A 22567-nucleotide genomic window follows, 5' to 3' on the forward strand; every position below is an offset into this window, starting at 1 on the left:
GAACATGGAGTTGGATGCATCATTTCTCCCTGCCATGGGGGGTCCCTGCAAATACAAAAAAAAAAAAAAAAAAAAAAAAAAAAAAATATATATATATATATATATATATATATATATATATATATATATATATATATATACGTACTGTATCCTTTTCCCAAAGCCTGGTAGTATTGATACTCAAAAGACATCTTTCTGTGACAAGGAATAGCCCCAGGTTTTTACAATGGAGAAACACAATGTTCTGTGGCTTGCAGACACTTTGGAGCCACCTGCCTATGCAGAGACCTCAGTGCAGGAGCCTGGATTCCCTTCCATCAGTGGGGAGAGGCCAGACCCTTGAGAAAGAAAGTTCTCCACATCTCTTTGACACAGTTTTAAGTGGCACAAATCACCTTATGGAGACACTATTCTCTGTGCAGGGAATTTAGGAAATGGATTCAAGCTGAACACCTATCCTCTGGGTGGATAAAGTGGTTAAGGTGAAAAGGATCCTGGAACAAAGGAGGTTTTTTCCTGTGCTGTGAACTCATTGCCTGGAGGGAAAGTGCTCCCTCCTCCTGGGATCTTAACTTGTTTATCTCTTCCTCACTTCTGAAGGTAAAATCTAGACAAGAACCTAAATCTGCTCTGCTCCCAGGTGAGCATCCCCAAACCAGATACGTTATCAAGGCTTTTTAGTTCTCTCTCATGCCAAAAGGTTATTAAATTGTAATCACAAATAATTTAGCTTTTTCTGTATATTGTGAAATGATATAAACATGAGACACATCCTCTGCACACAACTGGCTAATTTTCTGGGGATTACAATTCTTGCCTGTCCCTTTTGCCAGCAGCCTGAGGGGTTTATCAGCTGATAATCTCCCACTGAAACCTAAGATTTAGGAGCAAGTCCCACTGTTCTATGTCATGGTCAGGATTTTAGGAGCCTGTGGTTTCAAAGGGATGCTGTTGTTATTCCTGAAAATACTTCACCTTACCACTGAGACAGGACATGAACAAGACATTTGCTTTAGAAAAAAAAAAAAAATTCACTTTAGAACCCACAGTAGAAATGTGTTGTCTTATAGATCTAAGAATTAGCACTCCTAAGTGAGTAAAATCCCCTGAATTTACTTGTTAAAATAAAGTGAAATAAAAGCAATAAGCAGCAAACAGTGTGCCAAGGAAGGGAGGGCTGGGTGTAGTTGGGCTGGTGATGCTGGGAAGGAAGGGAACTGCACCTCCAGCTCTTCCTTCAGGGTGTGTCAGACACAGCCTGTGCCAACAGCTGAGCTTGGCTTTAGGTTGTAAGAGATGGAAGGCACCAGCCAGTCAAAACAACAGTCAAACCTGACAGCATGTGCCATTCTTCTCATCCTTATTTCTCTTTGTGGGACGTATTTTGTTGGTAACACTGTGTGCAAAGGAAGGAGCTGTCTCCTCTTGGCTTGGATCATTTAATGGCATTAAAGGCTGTAAAGGCACCTGTTCAGGGCTGGAGGAGAATGAACAGGACCTTTCCATTTCTGTGGCAGAACAAGGCTTTAATGGTCTGGTGGAAGTAATTCTGTATTGCAAAGGAAGTTGATAAAATAGAACATAAACTTCTCTAATAGAGGATTTAATTACCAGGAAAGCCAGGTTGAATAAAGCATTTGAGCAGAACTATTTCATTGCTGAAAAGGCAATAATTATTAATCCTCCTTTTCCAAGCCATGTCATTTATTCAGGAGGCCTTGGAGTAGTAAGAAGCCATGTGTCTATATGTCTGTATTTGCTTGTATGTCTTTGAGTTTCTTTTTTTTTTTTTTTTCTCCAAGCAGACTGTCACTATCCTTTAAAAAATCTCAGTCTCAGATTTCCAGCTATCCACATGATCAAGCTGAAACCAGTCAAACTAATCAGGTCTCAGGGCTGGGCAATTGGCACAATGGTAATGAATAAAAAAGCTTTAAAAGCTCTTAGGTAGCCACTTCATTCTTCAACACAAGAACATGGTTATTAAGGTCTAACTGCAGCAGAAGGACCTATTTATTTTATTTCAGAAGGAGGCACTTCTGTGAAGCCCTCTATTAGTCAATATATCAGGTTGCTCATGTTTTATTCTGTTGTTTTTCCAGTATACAGTTGAAAAAGAAATAACTGTGCCTGTTGATGCTGAGGTGTATATTGTAAACTTTTAAATGAAGTTCAGGTATTTACCTTTAAACTTAAAGAGATTAAACATGGAATCCATCCCTACAGTTTGCCCTAATGGCTATTTGTGTCATGGTCTGTGCCATGGTCAAGCTCAAGGCAAAATTCCACCATGGCTGTGATGGAGCTGGGTCAGCTCACAGTGACTTTGTTTCCACACAAGCAACTTCACCTTTCCAATGCCTTCTTCTCCCTGCTTCTTTTTATCCTGCCCAATACCTAGTCCAAACTGAGAAAATGAAACTGCAGCAGTCTTAGTTTGAAAATAAAGCTGTGCATAGCACCTGCATGGGGTGGTCCGTGAGGGTCTGGCACTGACCTCTTCAACATGAGCAAGCAAAGACCTGTGGGGCCACTGAGCTGGTGGGGCTCCCTGTGAGCTGTCAGGCTCAATTTCATCTTGGAACCACATGTTCACAGGGAGATGGACAGGGAAATCTCTTTCTTGAAAATGAAAATTTTTGCTGTTGGTGTATTCATATTTTCACAGTGGTTGCTGAAAACGTTTGTATATTTTGGTAACACCACTGATCTCTATAGGGACTGGCAAAGGGAAATCACCTTGATGTTAAACATTTGTGGGGATGGTGTTGTTTGGGCTCAGTAAGAGTTTAGTCTGCTGTGGCTGAATACTGATTGTTCAAAGCAAGAACAAAGCCTCTCCATCAATGAAGCAGAAATCTGCAGAGATGTTGCGACCTTTTGTTCATCACTTCAGTTTTCTTAAGCAACTTTGTGTAGCAAGTCCTATGCAATGTGGGTTTGCAAAAATGTATTAAATTTTATTGAGAAAGATCTTTGAGAGTACCTGGAAGGATCAAATTAGAGATGTATCCAGTTCACTCTTCCAGGAAAATACGGTGTCCTTTTATGGCTTCACCCACAAGAACAGGCACATCTCTCTCTCAACACAAATGTGTGGTTCCCACAATGCATCACATCAAACTGAACAAGAAGATGTCTGTAGATCTACAGTAGGTGTGTGTGAAAATACATACTAGCATTCTGGAGCACATTCCAATTGCTTGCTAAGTCATAGTGAAAAATGGTCAATAAACAGTGAAAGAACAATTTTACTTGGCATTTTATTCACTTAACAGAAACATTCACTTATCAGGTATCACTGAAGTGCAATTTACAGAACTTAGCAGCAAATTCACATATGTAAATTCAGATTTATTTTCTTTTGTCATCTTTTTTGTTTCTTTTTTTTTACAAATATTACAAATGTACATCCATTAGTACAGTATTGCCATTCACTCATGCATGTTATGTACAGAATCTTCACTAAAGAATTACTACTGAGCAATCTTTCCTTTGCTTCAGGAAATGCTGTATGTAGGTCATGTGTGCTTCTGGGATGGGGTCCCATCACACTGTTGTTGCACATAATGAGAAGAAGTAGATATTTAAGGTCATACCCAACCCTAGTGCCAGCAGGTGCAACTCCATTGAGATCAGCTGATGCCCACTTGCAGAGGGGACTCAGTTTGGTCCCCACTACTAAACTCATTTTGGCAGCTGAATCCAGAGTTGCATTTATGTATTTCCTGCAACAAAGGATCATTTCATCCTGCCACACTTTTTTTCTATGTCCTTAAAAATAACCAGGCCTGGTGCTTTGTTGTCACAGTAGCTGCAGCACCAGCCTGGTGGAATCACAATGCATTAGTTGGGTTGAAATCATGCCATGGCTGGAGGAGGATGGGTGAGGGCAGGGAGCTCTAAGGAAGAGCCATTGAGGTCTCATGTGTGCTAGACAAGGACTGACTCAGAGAGGAAAAGCAGAGGACATGCTCCCCCCTGCCCTGTGCATCTCTGCATCAGAAATCTCTTCCTCTCTGGCTGCCCTGTGGTTTCTCTTCCTCAGTGGGAGCAGCCAGAGACTGGGGGCCACCACTGCCACTGTCCCCTGCAGCCTCTCCCACACCTCCAGCCCTGGGCTGGCCCCTGCCTGCTGCTCCTCCTTTGGGCACATCTGCTGCCCAAATCACACTGCAGGTGTGCAGCAACAGCTGTTAGAGGACAGGACCATGTGCAGGTACCTGGAAGCTCCACAAGGTGCCAAAAGCATTCAAATGTTAATCAGAAGAGCCGTCAAAGTGGTCAAAGTATTGACAAAGTGTTACCACAAAGTGTTTCCATTATTGAAAAGACTCAGTTTTTGGTTGCCTTTTTTTTTTTTTTTTTTTAAGCTATTTCTACTCTAAGGATATTTTTTAAAATATTTTTGGTAGTTAATATGGAATGTATTATTTTGTTGAAAAGGTTCCGGAAGGGGAGAGCTTTGTTTTACCTAATTTAAAAATTCTAGTTTATCACAATTGTTTTTATACAAGACACTATAGATACATCTTGTAGTTTATAATCTAAAAATAAAATCTCATCAAAATACTGTAGCTATTCTATTGTGGGCATCAATAAACAATGTATTTACTGTATATGGCTCTCCAAACATGATAAACCCCATACAAAGAGCATCTATCTTTATTGATAGGAACAGTTTCCCGTGTAAAGGAAATTACATGGAAAAATATGAGCCTTGTGTTGTTTGAAAAGTAACTCAGCTTGACAGTTCTGAGAAAATACCAAGACAATTATCACAAATCAGTAGCAGCATGTTATATACAGATTTAAAGACAACACAGGAATAAAAAGAAAACAGTAGTTATATACCCACAAATCCTGTCATCTAAAAACCCAGGAACTTACAGAAATGTGCAGGGCATCTGAAGGTTGGTTTTGCAGTGGGGCTATCAAAGCTCAGTTCTCCCATGACTGTATCTTCTGCATTCTGATGAGGTTTGGGATGGTTCAAAGATGAGATTGTATCAGACCCAGCCCAGTTATGAAGAAAATATTTAAATGTTGGGTTATATTTGTCTCCTAAGTGAAAAACCCCATCTGCTTTTCAGGCTGCAGATGAGCATGAGGAGTAATAATAACACTTGGCATTTACACAGAGCTAGAATCTGAAAGCTCATGCAAAGACCTTACCCAAACCTGTGGTTGCCTCTGCTGTGCTTATGTAAATTGGACTTTGTGGAGAGGTAAAACTCACTGCAAGAGTGACAAAATCTTTCTTAAACTGTTGCATATGACCAGAGCATTTTGATCCTGCCAGGTTCCTTAAATGTGAAGCATTTATTGTTATCCCCTTTTAACAGGTGGAGAAACTGAGGCAGGGAAGAGCCAAGCAGCAAATGTGCTCTCTTGTTTGGGGATGTCTTACTTGTGGCTACCCAACCTGGTGATTGCTCAGATATATGGAGCATCCTGAGCTCACACCCACTTAATTCAGAGCTCTGGGTCATCAGAAGATTGGACATCTGAAGTTCTGGGTCCTGCTGCATCCTGCCTGACTTTAGGCAGCTTCCTGAGGATCCAGAGCCAGGAGCATGGACACACACTGCTCCTCCCTGGCAGCCCCTGCAGAGCTGGGCACAGGGGTGATTGCCCCCTGACAAGGATCTGCACCCTGGCTGGTCTCTGAAAGGCATCTGAGATTAACTGGGGAGACAAGTAAAATTTGCAGCATGCAAATTGTGACTGGAGTTGAGGATTTGTTGTGAAGTGGTTTGTCCAAGGTGTCAGACAGAATAAGTGTAAAAATCAAGGGCATCCTGATGCCTGGCTTTGTGCTCAGAGCCAGCAGTGGAAAAATCAGTTTCAAAATGCTGCATTTCTTTGAGGTCCAAATTTTTTGTCACAGATTTAGGCATTTTACAGGATGATTTTTGCATAGAGGTTAGGAACCTTATTTTTATGGATGATTACGGATGCTCTGAGACCTGCTGTCATGCTGTGTGCCTGGGGTACTTCCATCTCTGCTCACTATTTTCCATTATTCAGTGACGACTTTTGCACTGATTGTGTGAGGGAAAACAAAGGTCTATTTTGGATCAGACAGGTGGCCCACTAACACCTCAAATTCAGTAATAACCAACAGCAATAAACAATAAAAAGCAGAATCTTGGTGGGGGTGGCATTATAATTTGGGCAGGTACATTCTTGGGAAGGGATCATGAAAAAGCAGTTTTCTAAAGTTGAGTTCAGTGCATCAGACACATTTCTACTTATGTATTTCCAATACAGGATTAAAAGCAAATATTCCCATGGAGGTTGCTATTAAATCTCAAACTGCTTCAATTCTCTCATTCGTCCTGCCTCGCCTTCTCTCCAGTTGGTTTGATCCAGTCATGTAGAAAAGGTGTGGAGTGATTCACACAGTCAGTAGGAACTGATCTTGCTCTGGGGGTTTCTTCACCCAGGTGCCCAGGCCAGCTTTCTGAAATGCTTTAAACAGCTGCTGCTTAACAGACTGGTATGTCTGAGCCACCAGCTTGGCCTCGCTGTACACCGATGGCATCTCTCCATGGCTTGGTACTCGTGTGCTCAGCTGCAGAACAAAAATCAGGGAAGGGAAAAAAAAATAGAAAACCCAACCTGTGAGCCAAAAGAAACAGGAGGCTTCAGTAGCTGTATAATCTTCCTGTCTACATTTCATAAGCAATCACTGTGCTTTGTGTGTTTGCTTTTGGTTTAACAACCAGAAAGCCAGGGAAGCAATAAATGCTGGTGACACAGTTTTGAGCCATTGTGAGCAGGAGAGGGGTGAACAGCTTTGCCTTGGAGTGGCATAGGCAGTAGCAAGTGTTGGTCTTGGTGTGTTCTACAAAGGCAGAATGCTACTTCTCAATTAAGGTGGTTTTTACAGACAAAACTGAAAGAAATCCTTTCTGGAGATCTTTAAAGCACATACTCCTTTAAAGAAAGTTTAGCCTGGGAAGTGGAGAGCAGGTCAGTGCTTCCAAGTAATGCCCAGACACAGAAAAAGAAGGGTTGTCTTCCACACTCTCCCATTTCCCCTCTGGAGTCTGTCATTGCTGGGAATGCTCTGAAAGCTGTCCAGGACAGGGCAGAAATCGGGCATCAGCGTTTGTGCTGGTGTGGGAAAAATGAGTGCTCTGTGGGAACACTGGAGCTACCCACAGCAATATCACATGTGCAGTGCCCCTGGAAGGACAGGCAGGAGGGAGCACCCTTTGCTCTGCAGAAGGACTAAACAAACTCCTCTGACCTGCCCAAATCTCTACCATGCCAAACCTGTAGGGAAAGGCACCCTCAAGGCAAGCCTGATGAGCAAACAGCTCTTGTCCTTGTCTCTATACAGGAGAGATGCTGAGAGGCAGATTAAGGAGAAGGTGACCATGCAGCCTGCAATGAGCTGCTCCTGTCTGTGTGCCAGCACTCCATGGGGCTGTACTGGCTGGAGATGTACTGGCCCAGTCAGCAAGGCAGGGTGACACTGCCAGCCTGGATGCCAGTGGGCCTCAAGCTGGCCTGGCAGCAGTGGCTTCTCTCTGGCTGCCTCCTTGTTCCCTTTGTTCCCTAGGGGTAGAGAGTGATGACTTTATCAAATCCTTGCTTTGTCAAGGGCAAAGTGCCCTGCTCAGCCACAAGTTCCTCTCTCCTGCTCGCTGCAACCTCATCCCTGGTGTGAGCCAGAAGCAATTCAGCTCTCCCAGCCATAGCTCCAGCCGTGGCCCCAGTTTTGTTCCTGTGAGGATCCCTCTGTTCTGGGAGTGGCAGGAGTGCTTCTTGCCTCTCTTCCTACCTGCTGTGCAGGAAAGAGGCTGGGACCTGTGTCACCACACTGTGACCAAGCCCTGGGCACAGAGACCAGCTGGTCTCTTCTGCTCCCCACAAGGCTCAGGGTTGCTGCTAGGACAGCAGACCCTGCCACTGCCTGCAATTTGATGAGTGCCACCAGCCTCCTTCCCCTGGGGTGTCCTGCAGAGCAGAACAATCACTTTGGGCTTGTGCTCAAACCTGCCCACCTCCTTTGCCTTCCCTATTGACTGTGTTGATGGAATTGTCTCCAACTTCCTTCCCCTTGTTTGTATCCACTCGTTTCCCAACCGGAAAGAGGTTTTGGCATGTAATAAAACAATTCTTTCCTTGCCTTCATCTCTCCCTGTCCATGTGCTGCAGGGCAGCTGGTGACAGGGCTCCCAGTGCCCCAGACCCACCTTGCCATGCAGCTTGGCCCAGCGAGTGAAGAACATGTGCTTGCAGAGGCGCGAGGGGCCGCCGCAGCTGCGCTTGCCCGTGGTGGCGTTGATCACCTCCAGCTCCGCGCTCCCCAGGACCCAGTTCACGCTGAACCCCGGTGACTTCCCGGGCTGCCGAGCGCCCGCGTGGCTCACCCCTGCAGGAGAGGGACACAGTGACTCCAGTGCTCAGGAGAGTGAGTGCTCAGAGTGCCCAAGAGAGGCCCCAGTGCTCACTCGAAGCTGCTCCTGGGTTGTGGTGGCACAGGAGACACCCCCAGTGAATCGCTGGCGTCGTGCACTGCATGTGCTCTTGTCACTGTCGGTTAAACGTTACCAGACCAAGTGCCTTGGACAGACATAGCTTGGTACTTCCTATAGATTTTCCCCACCTAGCCTAAGGAATGCCTTTGGATTGCAGTATGAGCTGTTGACAGCAGTGTGATGTTTGCTGAGTGAAATCTTTCCCAAAGGCTTTAATGGGATAACAGGTTTTACAAGGAACTAAGCAGTACAGTGTTTTGGCCATCTTTTGGCCATTTCTTTCAGGTGAGCTTCCCACAGTCCTGCATATTTATCTGCTATTAAGTCCTGGGGCCTTTGCTGTGAGGAGATGTGTAGGGAGATAGAACACAGAATGTAATTTTACCCCCTAAAGAGTTGCAGCTGAGCCAATTACTAAGGATTAGGAGCAGGCCTGATGTTAACAGGCTGCAGCTGTAGCCAATAAGAAGAGTGTTATAAAAGAGTGGATTGGTTGGTTGAAGGCACTGGAGTCAGTTGGCTGCTGTGAGGACAAGGAAGGGTCAGTGCCTAGAGGAGATGCCTACAAGAAACATCAAGGAGGCACAAAATTCTTGCAATGTGGAACCCTTGCAGTGTAATGACAACAGAACTCTTGCAATATAATGACAACAGGGATGTCTAGACCTCAGGGGATAAGAAAATGCAAAACAATACACTTCATCATCACAGAGAGAGAGAGATATTATTAAATCCAAGTTAATAATGACCTTATAGACATCACAGACCTGCACAGAACATTCTTGGTCCCCACCTTGTGTCTGCCTGCCAGATTCCAGCCCTGTACTGGAGCACCAATTTCTTCAACAGCTAGGTTGTGTCCTAATGGTGATATTTGATATTTAGGACATCTTTAAGAGGAATGCTTCATATGTAATTTTAGACAGCTGCATTAATGATGTTTACAGTCACCTGGGATGACTGCATGACCTTAATGTCATCCGTGTGGCCAATTTTGGACATCTGAGCCCAATACTGAGCCAATGCCTCCATGGCTGAGATCTCCTTGGCTCTGAATGCAGACCATGGCTACAAGGTCAGGTATGGGTGTGTACACGAGCTATTTTTAATCAGGTAAATTTTTGTCTCTTTTTAACTATTTAGTCCACCTCAGCCTTTTCATGAGTCCTGTTGCTTTTTCATTTCTTGTACTTGAAACCAGGGAAGGATTAATCTTTGCAAGAAAATAAGAGGAATAAAGAAAGTGGCTGGTTTATTTTGCAGCACAGTACAAATGCAAACAAGTGAGCTCTGCCTTGCCCTACTTATTAGTGCTTTTGCAGCAAAGAATCAACAGTGGGAGCTTCTGAAGCTGGAAAACTTAGAGTGACCTGAAGCACTTTGAATATTTTTGAAAACATGGACCTTGGATAATGTGTCTGGATCCAGCTGTTGTGTCTCTCTCTGCCGATTTGCTGTGTGGGCCACTAGCCTGCAGACCTGGACCACAAAAGCCACCATGGTGAGCAGCAGGTGGGGACTGTGCTGGGGGCAGGAGCTGCCTGGCACAGCCAACCCAGCAGAGGCCAGTGCTGGAGCTGTGATTCCAAATGGCAGCTCCTGCCCGCGGCAGCTCCAGCAACAGCTCAAGGTTTGCACTGCTTCCATTGCTGTTGGGTGGAGGGCAGCAGAGAGAGCTCCCTTGCATTTTCTGCTGAGAGGGTTTTAAAGAACTGTTGAAAAGAGTGAGTACTGATATGGGCTGTTCAGAGAGAAGGATATTAAAGAAAAGAGATCAAAACCCCTCCTTTCCAAAGTGCCCTTCTTGCCCAGGATCTCATTTTCAAAACAGATGCATGCCACGAGCATCTGCTGGTCTGAGGCAGAATGGGAGGAGATGGGAGCTGGTGGGAATGCTGCACCCACCACTGAATGTGCTGAGCTTGGAAAGCTCCTGAAAGACACATCAGGAGAAGTGGAGGGCTGTGCAGGTCTGTCTGGCCAGGATGCTGCCTCTGCAGGCAGTTGCTGCATCCTGCCTGGAGCCTCTCAGCATCATGAGAAACAATGAGGGACATGCTCCCTCTCTCCCCTGTCCCTTCTGTCCTGGGAGGGAGCTTCTAGAGCCAAATGGAACTTAGCACATGCAGAGAGAGAAAGGTGGCCTTTGAAAGGAAAAAATTATATGGCAAACTCACTTTGTATCAATGACAAAGCTGGAAATGCAGAAACCATCTCAGTCACTGGGACTGAACTCGCTACCGTGTGTAGAAGAGAATTACAGCTCAGTCATAACCTCACCCAGGATTTGTAAACACATTCATGTCGTATTAATACCTCTTTCAATTTTCCCCCCCCCAGAGATAACAGATCAGTCTGCATCTAAAACTCCAGTTCACCTAGGCAACAGGATTTAAACTGAGAGCTTGAAAATCAGATAGCTCTGCAGCGCTGCTCGAGCGTCTCTACGCAGAACAAGATGCAAACAGATCAAAATCAGCTGTTTGACACTATGCACCACTCTCTGTAAAGATAGCACCCAAAAGCTCAGAGGATTGGAGTGCCAAAAAGCATGATAGCAAACACCCTGCCATGCAAAGTTGCCACAGGAGAGTAAATAAATGAAAATGTGAAATCCCTGACTAGAGGAAGAGAAGGAAGGGCTGCTCAGAGGGGAGATCAGGTTGTGGGTGCCCATCAGATGGGGGCTGGCAGAGCAGCCCAGGCCGGTCCCAGTGCCTGGAAACCCCTATGGGCTCCTTTGGATTTCATGCTTTCTCTTCCCAGCTATCATATGTAAGCAGATGTATTTAGGTAAATAGAAGATATTTTCACATCCTTTTCTGAATGCAAAAGAAGAAGTTTAAAAAAAAACTATGAGAGTCATAACAGACAAATACAGAGCATGGATATGTTCTCTGATTGTTGATATTTTTATAATTAAAAAATTCTTCTGTATTTTTCTTTTGAGAAATAATTTTTTTGATTTATTTAGATAGTAACACTTGAATAATCTAGGCTACTTTCTCTCCTCTATGTAAAACATCCTTCTTAAAACCCACATAGGAAAGAGTACAACAGAAGACAGTCAGATTTGAAAGACAAAGAAAAGTCTTTGCACAAATAATAGGAATTTGAGTACTGTGGGATGTGAACTGAAATCTGTCCTCTTTCTCCTCTCTCTCCCAGCAAAACCTCATAACCCATCAGGATACCCTTTAAAACAGCCTCACTCTTAAGAGGACAGGATATAAAAAAGGCATTTCTTCTATAAATTACACCCAAGAGTAATCTCTGTGGAAGAGTATAGCTCCATCTGGCTGGGGCTGATAGAAAACTGAGCAGAAAACCTCACTGATTATTTTTCAGTGGAGCCAAGGAGTTAATCTCAGTACATCTCATTACACCATGACTCTCCTCTCCATTGGAATGCTTGTACTCCTATGATCAAGTGGCAAAATAATTGATATCCTTATAATTTAAGGACTCCTGCAGTCCTGGGCTGGTCTGAGATCCAAGACAAGAGTGGAGGTGGAGTTGCCTGGCTGAGATTGTGTAGGTCTGGTGTCTAATGCATTTGGAGAAGCTTTTTCTAGGTGCCCATCCCTTAGTCATTGGATATCTGCTGGCAGGGTTTCCCAGGAGAAAGAATTGTGGCATAAGCCTCAGCAGTGTAAGTTTTAATCAGCATTGCCTCCCTGGGATTTGTGGGGGGAGGGAAGATTAAAAATAATGATGTTAGAGACAAAAACAATGCAGAGAGAAAGAGAGAGAGAGAGAGACAGATTCCTCCCACTGCTTCTCCTGGGCCGAGGAAATCCAACAAACACAACCAAAGAGCAAAGGAAATGCTTTTCCAAACAGAAACCTCTGGAAAGGAGGAAGAGAGCCCAGAAACATGCAGATATTTAAAGTGACACAAGTCCTCCTCTGATGCGTTTCTTATTCCCTTGAGATCTCTGGCAATGACTCTTGTACATACATACACACACACACTGGCCAAGTATGACCCATTGACTTTACTCTGCAAGGCCAGCCCAGCAAAGCAATAGCTGTTCTGTGGTGAAAACTCTTATAAAATCCCTTTTTGTGTTTTCAATCCTTCAACAGTTGAAGTGGGTTTCCATGTACATCCTGCAGACACAGTGAAATTTTGTGTGTCTTTGATTTTAATCTATGGGTGCACTTACGGTGTGTCAGGGCTGGCACAGGATGAGATCTGCTTTCCCAGTGGGAGATGCAGTGGCTTTGGCAGCTGGGGCTGTGTTGTCAAAACAACAGCCAGATTTGGGAAATGGGGAGATATCTCCTGTCCAACTGTGAATTCTTTCCTCCCTACCACAATCTCATGTGGGAAGGAAAGGGAGGCTGAGCCATGCTCAGGGTGGACCAGGGCAGGAGGGACAGGTGGGGACATAAATTGGAGAGAGAGTGTGGATCACAGCTTCCTACTCACTTGATTGCAGTCTTTGTGCAGTTGCACTGAAGAGTTAAAAAATGGAGATAGGCTGTTCAGAAACAGTTCAGAACAGCCTTTTGACCTGTTCACCTCACAACATATACATGCATATTACACTTGCCAGATGTACTAAACCACACAGAACCTGAGAATTTCCCCAGTGGCTAAACTATCACTTCTGCCTTGTTAAAAAATTTGTTCAGCCAAACAAATTTTGTCACAAGGACATATTGAAAAAAAAAAAAGCCCGTGAAATAGATAAGGTACTCCTTACTGAGGAACCTAGAGGACTTTGAAAGGTGATGGGGTACTCCACTAAAATGTCCCGACGTCCCATCTCTGTGACACTGACATCATATTAATGTCTTGGGGAATCCTCCCAAAGAACAATTATCAAAGATTAAAATAAGGATCTAATCTAGTGCAGAACTGGTGTCTCTTAGCATTCACATGACTCATGAGGATCTGAAGACAGTTAAACCTAAAATTTACTGAAAGCTTCCTTCTGGTTTTTAAAAGTGCTTTACTTAGTCATACTTTTTTTTTTTTCCACTCTGAGTGTTCAATGTATAGTGGTTGTTTTCCTAGTCAGCTTTTATCCATTAATGATCCTTTTTTTGTGTCCTGCTAATGAAAGAGTATTTAAACACATTGGTGTCTTAATTCTACAAATTCATATTCTTCAGGGAAAAAGAAAAAGGGTGTGAGTTAATGCAAGCAAAAAGCATTCCTGTTGGTCAGCAGTATGACTAGAGATGGGAGGGGGCACTATTTGACTTGCAGCAGGTGTTTGCTCACCACTGAGGAGCAGCTGGTTGCGGCGGTAGGAAGCCGGGAGCTGGCCAACGTCCTCTATCCTGTGGCTCATCACCCGGGACAGGTGTCCAGTGTGGTACAGGCTCCCCACCACGATGCTGTGCAGGTACAGGGGTTCAATGAAGGAGCTGAGCAGAGCGCCTTGCAGCCCAAGGATGTTCCACCTGGAAAAAAAATTCAGGAGCAATAAGACCCATGGATGGAGGAATGGCCATATTGGAGCTGCCCTGGGAAAATCAGCAAATGCCAGCACATGGGTTAGAGGGATGCGGGATGAAACTATTCCTGTCCCTGTCCTATGACACAGAAAGCACTGTTGGGTTATTATACACCCATGGGCTGATTACCCCTTCAGGAATATTGGAGATTACTGTAGTGCTTTTCACTTAAGGGATGTGTTTCCATCTTGTATTGCTGCAAACAGAAGTTTCTTATCAAAAGGTTTTCTTTTGAAAAGCATTTTGTGTTTGATGGATGTTCATTTAGCCTGTCACTAGCAGAATTTTTTTCCTGCATCTATAGTGTTTTACTTGCAATGGTAGAGCTAGAATGAGAGCTTTTGTTATTCCACCTTTATTTGCTGCCTGTCATACATAAGTACCATCTGCATGCCATACATTCAAGCTAACATATGACTTAGGTGGCCAAAATTCCCCCAAAATCTTTGAATGTCTCATAGGCTGACATTTCTTTGCACAAATGACCATGAAGATATGAAGACATCCATGAGAATTAAATCTTGGTCCTGAATAGGAAAAAGAGAAGACTTGAGCTTTTAGGAAATTTATTTGTAATTGATAGCTCGACCTTCTCTGAAGTGCTCAGAGAGATACATCTCACCTTGTTGCTGCCTTAAAGGTGCAGCAGAGTGATGGTGGGAACCTTGGGACCTTCTGCCTGTTGATGACTGAGACCTCTGTGCTGCTGCTGGTGGAGTAGCTGCCAGAACGGCTCTGCATTTTAATAGCTTATGAATTTTTGCATCAAGCTAGGCACAAATGTGACAGCCTCTAAATTCTTCAGAGGACAGCTAATTGGTTAATGAGTGGAAAAATTAAGAAGGGGAAAGAAGTCATGATGCAGTTATCGTCTTGGCAAACCTATTTAGCTCAGCTCATCTAAGAAGCTGTTTCCCACCACACAAATGCTAACAGGCTCTCATACACTTGGATAATATTTTTACATAAGTTGAACACTGTCAGTCTGTCTGAGTAGTCTTGAGTTCAGGAGTTCAAACTGAAAATGCTTAGAAAATGGAGTTTGGAGAGTATATTTTGGCTCATTAAAACCCAAAACACCGGCGATATTTGGAGCTCGGTAGCTGCTGAAGGAAAGGCTATGAGGTGTCTGCTATATAAGGCATCATCCAGGGGCTGCCACGCTAAATAATGTGTTTAAAGCAGAATTTCCATCAGCAGCAAGCATTATGGTGCTAATTTCTTACATCATTGTTCTTTTCATTAATTAACATTTCTCAACTGTTAGTGCAATTATTGCAGTGCCTCTGTACTGTATGTCTCTTTTCATGATTAATAAGGAGTCATTATATTTCCCTTTCCTGAAGCAGTCAATTAACATGGAATACTTTCCATTAATTACTGAATGTTTAAAACCAGCATGCTGTACCTGGAGAGCAATCTGCTCTAGGAACCTGTGACACCAATTGCTTTTAAAAGTTCTCCTTAAATTTTATTCCAAAAACACAAGCAATTTAGCTGGCTGTATTAATTTGCCTCTGAAGCAGGGCTGTGAATGAGAAACATCTTTTAATCTCATGCAAGAAAAGGCAGCCATCTGGCTGCTGAGGATTTCAGAGTCAGACTCTCCCTGTCTCCCTCTGTAAATGCAGGCCATTAAAGTAATATGTTCATCTACATAAAACTCAAATGAAATATAAAAGGTAATATTTATATACAAACAATTTAGTCCCACAATTTAAACAGTCATTGGTTTTATGAAACATTTACTTTAGTCGATCAGATTTGCATAACTTCATTTGGGGAAAAAAAAGTGTGGTCATTTCTGCAAATCACATCACTTTTAAAGGAAAGAACTAGCTGCCTCTTTGAATAAATAACTTATCATGATGCAAAATTAATAATGCAAGCTTAAGAAACAGAGCTGAATTCAGCTAACAGTACTATGCCTTCAACCAGCATCTAAGGTAAGCAGAAAATTTATACAGATATCTTTGTCCAGATGAAATCTTGTAAGATATCAGTGCTGTTTTCAGCATTTAAGATTTCCTTAAAAAAGCCTTACATATTTGATTGAAGGAGAGAAGAAAAGCAGCTAAACTGAAAACAACATATGTTCAACAATATTGGGATTTCAGCAATATGCACATCACAAGAAATCATCTGAGTTTTATTTACCAAAATAAGGGATTGTGCTCAGGTCATAAATTACAAGGTAATTTAAATTCATCACAAGGGAATCTGCCTTTTCTTTAGAGATATTTCTCTACCTAATTCTGGACATATTAATGTAAAAAGGGATTTGAATTTCAATGGAATTACACTATTAGAAATCACAATATAAGCACGATCAGGTCACCCACTATGTACTGAAAGTATTCCATAAACATGAATTATTCCTTGCAGTACTCCAGTAAGGTGAAGTCCCATTTTTGCACCCTGGGGAATCAGGGCAGAAAGGGTATAAGATCTGCTGAAATCTGTAAGAGTTTCTGGATGCAATAGCTGTCCCTTGAGAGAACCCTGTTTTCCCACTCCAAAAGAAGGCACATGAAGGTGTAGGGGTGATGAAGCTTCTGTATCAGCCATGGTGGGCTTTGACCCCAGGGGATAAGTTTGACTCCAAGACAAATTGGACAGAGCAATCAGATTTAAACAAACAAACAAACAAACCAACAAAAAAACAAGGAAGAAGAAACCTATCAGAGAATACCAGCACCAGAGCAAGTCCTGCCTGATGTGTAGAATGTGGTGCACAAAGAGACTGTCCCAGAACCAGACAGCATTCTAAAGCATCAAGGACTGAGAAGCCAGGAAAGGCACCAAGAGGGCAATATTTGGTGGGGACCACTTGCTGGGTGTTTTTGAGCTGGTGTCCCCCAGGTGGTGTGAAAAGGGATGAGGGTGATGGCACTGCCACCTGTACAGTGGCTGCTTCTGGCTCAGCACTGGTTTAGCAGCATCTGGTCAGAGCAATGGGAAGAAGCAAAGAAGGAGCTTTGCTTTCCAGTCTAGCCCAGGTTTCTCAGAGTGTTCAGGCAGTTGTTTCTCTCTGGAATGCGGTCCTGATCATGCATGTGAATCCCACTAACTCAGCACAAGTCCCAAGAAAAGAGGGGTTCTGAACTGGCCAAAATCAGACCCTTGCTCTGCTGCTGTTCTTCAGAGCCCAGGAAAAACACTTTAATGTTGGGGAAAATTTTCAGTTCCTCATGCTGGTGCTGCTCTGTGGATGAAAAGGGTGCCTTGGAGGGCTGCCAGTGCAGTATTATGCAGAAACATTAGATTTTACTGACAAATATTTGGGGGAAGGTCTTTTATCCTGTGCATTATTCATCCCTTGACCAACACACATGGCTAATGTACTGACTTGATCCTTTGATATATGAACATCTATGAAATTATTTGTAGGTAGATGGTAGGGAAAGATCCATCTGAGCAACAGTGAAACTATCAATAAGGGTGTTAATTTTGAAGGAGCTCTTTCTCTGTAGCCTAATTTAGGTCCATGAAAGTAGCTGTGTTCCCATCTGTAACAAAGAGCTCTCTTCAAATGTGGCTTTTCAAAATACAATTATTATTCAATGCAATGCAGTGTTACATTTTGGCTTCTCAATATATCAAAGTGACTTTTCTTGCTATGAGGAAATATGCTGGATCATTCTGAATTTTCCTAATTGTACAAGATTTTAAGTGCTGTTTTCAAGGACACACATCTCTCTAATAACTCATATGCTATGTGCTCTGTAATAACCCTTCCAATAAAGTGAAAATCAACCTAATGCTCCCTTAGTCACAGATCTTATTTAAAAATCCCCAAATCTTCAGCAGACAGGATAAACAAAACAGAATGTCTCCCCTTTTCACTCAAATATGGGAGCTTTTGTAGCTTTAAATAGAAGGGAAGTATACCCTTCCTTTTGTTCAAACAGCAGATATTACTGCACTGTTTACAAAGACAAAATCCTGCGTCCAGTTTTCAATATAGATAATCCTTAAACAAATATATTTTTGCCTGTTTGTCAATCACAGAAATGCCAGTGACAAGCTGGGAGGCATCCCAGAGCAGGCAGCCTTTCTTTGATGAAATGCTGTGCTCTCCCAGCCCTGGACAAGCAGAGGGCAGGGCGTGACCCCCCTGCAGAGCCCCCCGGTTCCCAGGCTCCTGAGAGCTCAGGACACAGTGAGGTGTGCAGGGAAATGCGTCCCCACATCACAGCCTCACCACAGCCTCCACGTGCTGGAGCATCACCTCAGCACATGAATTGTCTATGGCCTCTCCCTTGGAGCAAGAGAAAAAGGGATGATGAAAACACTGAGGAAGGGGTTTGGAGGCAAACCCAGGGGGTTGCAGGGGGCTGCAGCTTTGCTCAGGTCAGTACAAGGCTCCCTGCCCATTGCTGAGATGTGCAGTGACAGCTGGAGCCCCTCTGCTGGTGTTTCTAACATTGATTTGGACATGGTTAGACCTGAAACCCAACACTTGAACCCCTTTGTAACTGGGGTGTGGAGAAATTCACCTGGTGCATCAAAACATCTCAGGGAACTGCACCCACCTGCCAGGGATGCTCAGAGACTGAAGTGTCTCCTTGGGACCTTTGGAAATCTTGCCCCTTAAAAAGCATTGCTGAGGAATTTCAAATCTTATTTTGATAAGGCTTTTTGTAAAAGACTTTGTTTTTTTATTAAGAGCTTTAAGTCTTATCCACTCAGTGTGTTGTTAACCTCCTGTACCACAGTTTCTATTACCAATATTTCCAGCTATGCTTCACACAACATAAATTGTTATTCAGGGTGGCATGTGCTCAGAAGGACACCTGTGGTGCTCCTATTTATATGACCATTTAGCTATTATTGGTTTGAAAACTGGAACTAGTGCATTAGTTTTTGATCTGTATTTTAACAGTGGGTGGTTTATACATGTTTTCTGGAACATACCTTGTGGTGAAAGATTGAAATTGAACTCTCAGTCACACAGAAAGGGGTTAAGAGAGAGAATTACAAACCGTCTGCACAAATCATCTCTAATTGAAGATCTAGCTGTGTTAATTGATTTTCATTTGCATTAATATGTAGCCTTTGAAGTAGCTTTTCTTAAGAGTTACCTTGTCAGGCTCAGCCTTCTGTTAACAATGGCTCTGGTCGACAGGCTAACACTAAAATAGATCTAAGAATGCCAATTTCTAACACTGACTTTTAGTCCTGCATTTTTATATGCTACATTTAAATACAGCTTAATGTGCTCAACTCATCCTCTAAAATGCTACTTCAGACTCCCACTGATAAATCCTGAAAAAGTGCCTTAAGGCTACACTACCTTGCAGTACTCTGATCATATTCTCAATAAAGATTTCTTCCTATTCTCTAGCTTGTGGGGCCCAAATAATCCACAAATCTTAGCCACAGGACATGGGTAGAGTGCTCATGATGCAGTGCAAAGTTTGGAGGTCCATTGTTTCTGTTTGTGTTGTTTTGTAGGTGAGGTAATTTAGATACTCAAGGTCTTTTTTTACTTCTGAGCTAAATGTCACTTTTTTTGGTGAAGTTTGAGGAAGTAGATGACCATTAGCCTGGTGGCAAGAAAATACACAGTCTTTTAAAGGTGACCTTTTGAGAAGCGGTACTAAGAAAACAATTTTAAGGCCAGAGCTTATAAAACAAACACTGAATTCTGGCTTTTATGTGCTGTTTAAAGACAGTGTTTATGAGGATTGCTCCCTGCAAATCCTGCACAATGCAAAGTACATTTCTCAGCCTGGATCCTGCAAGGGGACTCTGAAAGAGGAAAGTGCCACTGCTCATCCATTTATGAATAAGTTTATACAATCTTTGTGTGTTTAGATGCAAAATTGCTGCACAGAAGGCTAGCATCTCTCCAAATAACTACATAAACTCAACATCTAGTGAGCCACAATGTGCTCTGCCCTGGCCAGAGTGTGAGGTGTCCAGTCCCCTGGCTGAGGTTGGTCAAGGAAGACAGTTTGGAGAAGAGTAATGCAGTGCAGAACTCTCTCCTGGGACACCCAGATAAGAACTGATTTTTGGAATGAACCCTAGTGTTGAATGCTTGCACCAAGAACCTAAAATGGCCTGGACACATCAAGGTGAGGTGGTGACCCAGGATCTGGGAACACCGGCTCACACCACGGGTCTGCTGAGCTCTGGGAAGCTGTGGTGCTCTCCTCCCTGTGCTCCCAGCTCCTCTGCCATGCTCTGCCAAACCACTGTTATGCTCTGCCAAACCAAACCACTGCCACACGCTGCCAAACCATGCCATGCTCTGCCAAACCCCGGCCATGCTCTGCCAAACCAAACCACTGCCATGCTCTGCCAACCACTGGCAATGGCAAGCACCAAACCTCTCTGTGCAGCTGCACAGGGCAGAGCACCCTACTATTTCAGAAGGGTTGGCACTGGGGGAAGTGATTTCTCTAGTTTTCTGCATGGAAGAAGAAGGAACCCAGGTGCTGGTGATGAGATAAATAAACTTGATGAGCTCAGAGCATGGAACAGGAAACTTTATATAGAAGGGAGGAGTATGTACTGCTAAATCTGAGTTATGGTGAGCCTAGAGGATGAGCCATGGTGAAAGAGACTGGCCTGAAGCTCAGGCAGTGTTTCCATGAGTCAGAGGACAAAGTGTGTCACAGGGAAGGTGGTTCTCTCCTCTGTGACAGACTGAATTTCTCTTATAAGTCTGTCCAGAGGGGTGATGGACTAAAGAGGAGTGCATAAATCTTTGCTATTTTGGCCAGACTTTCATATTTCTTCTGCTGTAGGAATAAGAAGTAGAGACATTTGGAAATGCTGATTTTATATATGCAGCCATGTGGGCTGCTACCTGCAAATCTGGCACAGACATACACACTGTGTGCTGAGGGAAGCCAGCAGGGAGGAGATGCTCAGTGCTGGGCTGGCTTTGTGCACCTGGAGACCATGTCACTGAGGGGACACAGAGAGCCAGTGTCCCTCAGGGACACCAAGGGGGTGCTGCTAATCCCACCCCTGCAGCTGGCACATGTCAGCTGAGTACCAGTGCCAGTCCTGACCATTTCTGAGGGTCTGACACAGAATGTATGGCTGAGCCTCCCTAAGTTTTGGTTAGTGTGTTTAGAGCCTCAAGGAAGAGCTGAGCTGTAGGGATATCCTTGTTTCTTTCCCTAAAAATGTGTGTGTTTGTGTGTGTGTGCATGCCTGTGTGTGCATGTGTGTGCATATAACAATTTTGCTTCAAACATTTGTCTGCTCCCAAACAGCCACTGCAGAGACTTCCATTAGCAGCAGCATTAACCTTGCACTGACCTTGTAATAAGCAAGGTATGAGCTAGTCCTGCATCCAGCCTTAGTGTGAGACAGGGAGATGAAAAGACGTTTAATTTGGCCCATTGTATGAATTTTGCTGTCACAAAAAGCTGAAATTCTCTCAGGGCTGCAATGTCTCTGTCGACATAAAGGTTTTAATATAGGTTATGATTAGCATCAAGAAAACATTAAATGACATAATTTTTTTCCCCAAAACAGATGATTATTTTCGAAATTATTTTTCCCATGTTATTGCTGCTTTTTTGTAAATGTATAAAATGTACATTACAGAGGAGAATGAAGGTCAAAAGGTGTCAGTGTAATTAATGAACTGTGGGCTAAAAAATGTGGTTTAATCCTAAATCCTATGGCACTGAGAGACTGAAGTGATTCCAGCTGCATTGTGAGGCTCACAGGAGTCATGTGTGTAAAAGCTGACACTCTCAGGGTGGTTTATTTGGGGACTCACAGACCCCGAACTTTAAATTTACACATATAAATGCATAGGTTTTAAAGCCAGAAGGAATAACCAAGATCTAGGGTGACTTTCTTTATATCCAAGTTGCAGAATTTCACCTCACAGTTCCCTGCCCGAGCCAAATAAAATGACTATTCATACCATAGAGCTTGTGCTTTAATTCAGTGGGGGAACAGGTATGATACCAGGGTGTTTATCCTGAGATCTCAACAAAACCACAGAGCCCAAATAATGTATACCAAGCATCAAATTCTCTCAAACTTGTGGTGATAGTAATAAAAATGGCTAAATGTCTTTGAATAACAAATAAATCTGATTAAACTACTCTTTGCTTATAGCTTTCCTATAAGCAAGAAAGAACATAAATCGTTAGATACATGATTTATAGAATATTATTCGCTTTTCTCAGTAACTCTGTGCATTCTTGGGTCTTTGATATTCTGATAGCAATGCCCTTTGCAAATAATGCAAAATGATGTATATTTTAGCAGCTACTGGCTAGATTCTCAAGAGGAAACATTCTCTAATAGCACAGTGCTCCTGAGGGACTTTTACAAGCAATAAAATCCAAAGCATACAGGCGAGATTTTTTTGTCAAATCTTGCTTATACAAACACGAATTTCAGCTTCAGAGATCTCTTTTCTTCTCACTGCGAGACAAGCTCAGATAACGTGGAACCAGAGTCCTGCATCCTGCAGACATTTAAAGAGTCAGCTGCCTATGTGGTAAGGCAAATACTTGCAGTTTGAAATGATGTATGGGCACCACACACTGATCTCTCCAGTAGGGCAGGGGCAGGAAAGGCTCTCATAGAGAAATCTGCTTTTCCACTGAACTCCT

At 43.2% G+C, this 22567-nt stretch overlaps 1 protein-coding gene across 2 annotated transcripts in view; it reads right to left on the reverse strand.

Moving 5' to 3' along the window:
• Positions 1–4322: 4322 nt before the first annotated feature.
• The window catches only part of ADARB2 (adenosine deaminase RNA specific B2 (inactive)), a 306224-nt gene continuing 287979 nt past the window's right edge, over positions 4323–22567 (reverse strand). For both annotated transcript variants that reach the window (XM_059487045.1, XM_059487055.1), the window contains exons 8-10: positions 13732–13913; positions 8211–8389; positions 4323–6577 (exon numbers count right to left, since the gene is read on the reverse strand). In XM_059487045.1, coding sequence (XP_059343028.1) covers positions 6401–6577; positions 8211–8389; positions 13732–13913 — 538 coding nt within the window. In that variant the 3' untranslated portion in view covers positions 4323–6400. The remainder of the gene's footprint in view (positions 6578–8210; positions 8390–13731; positions 13914–22567) is intronic.

Source organism: Ammospiza nelsoni, chromosome 1 (assembly GCF_027579445.1).
Source record: "Ammospiza nelsoni isolate bAmmNel1 chromosome 1, bAmmNel1.pri, whole genome shotgun sequence".
NCBI lineage: Eukaryota > Metazoa > Chordata > Aves > Passeriformes > Passerellidae > Ammospiza > Ammospiza nelsoni.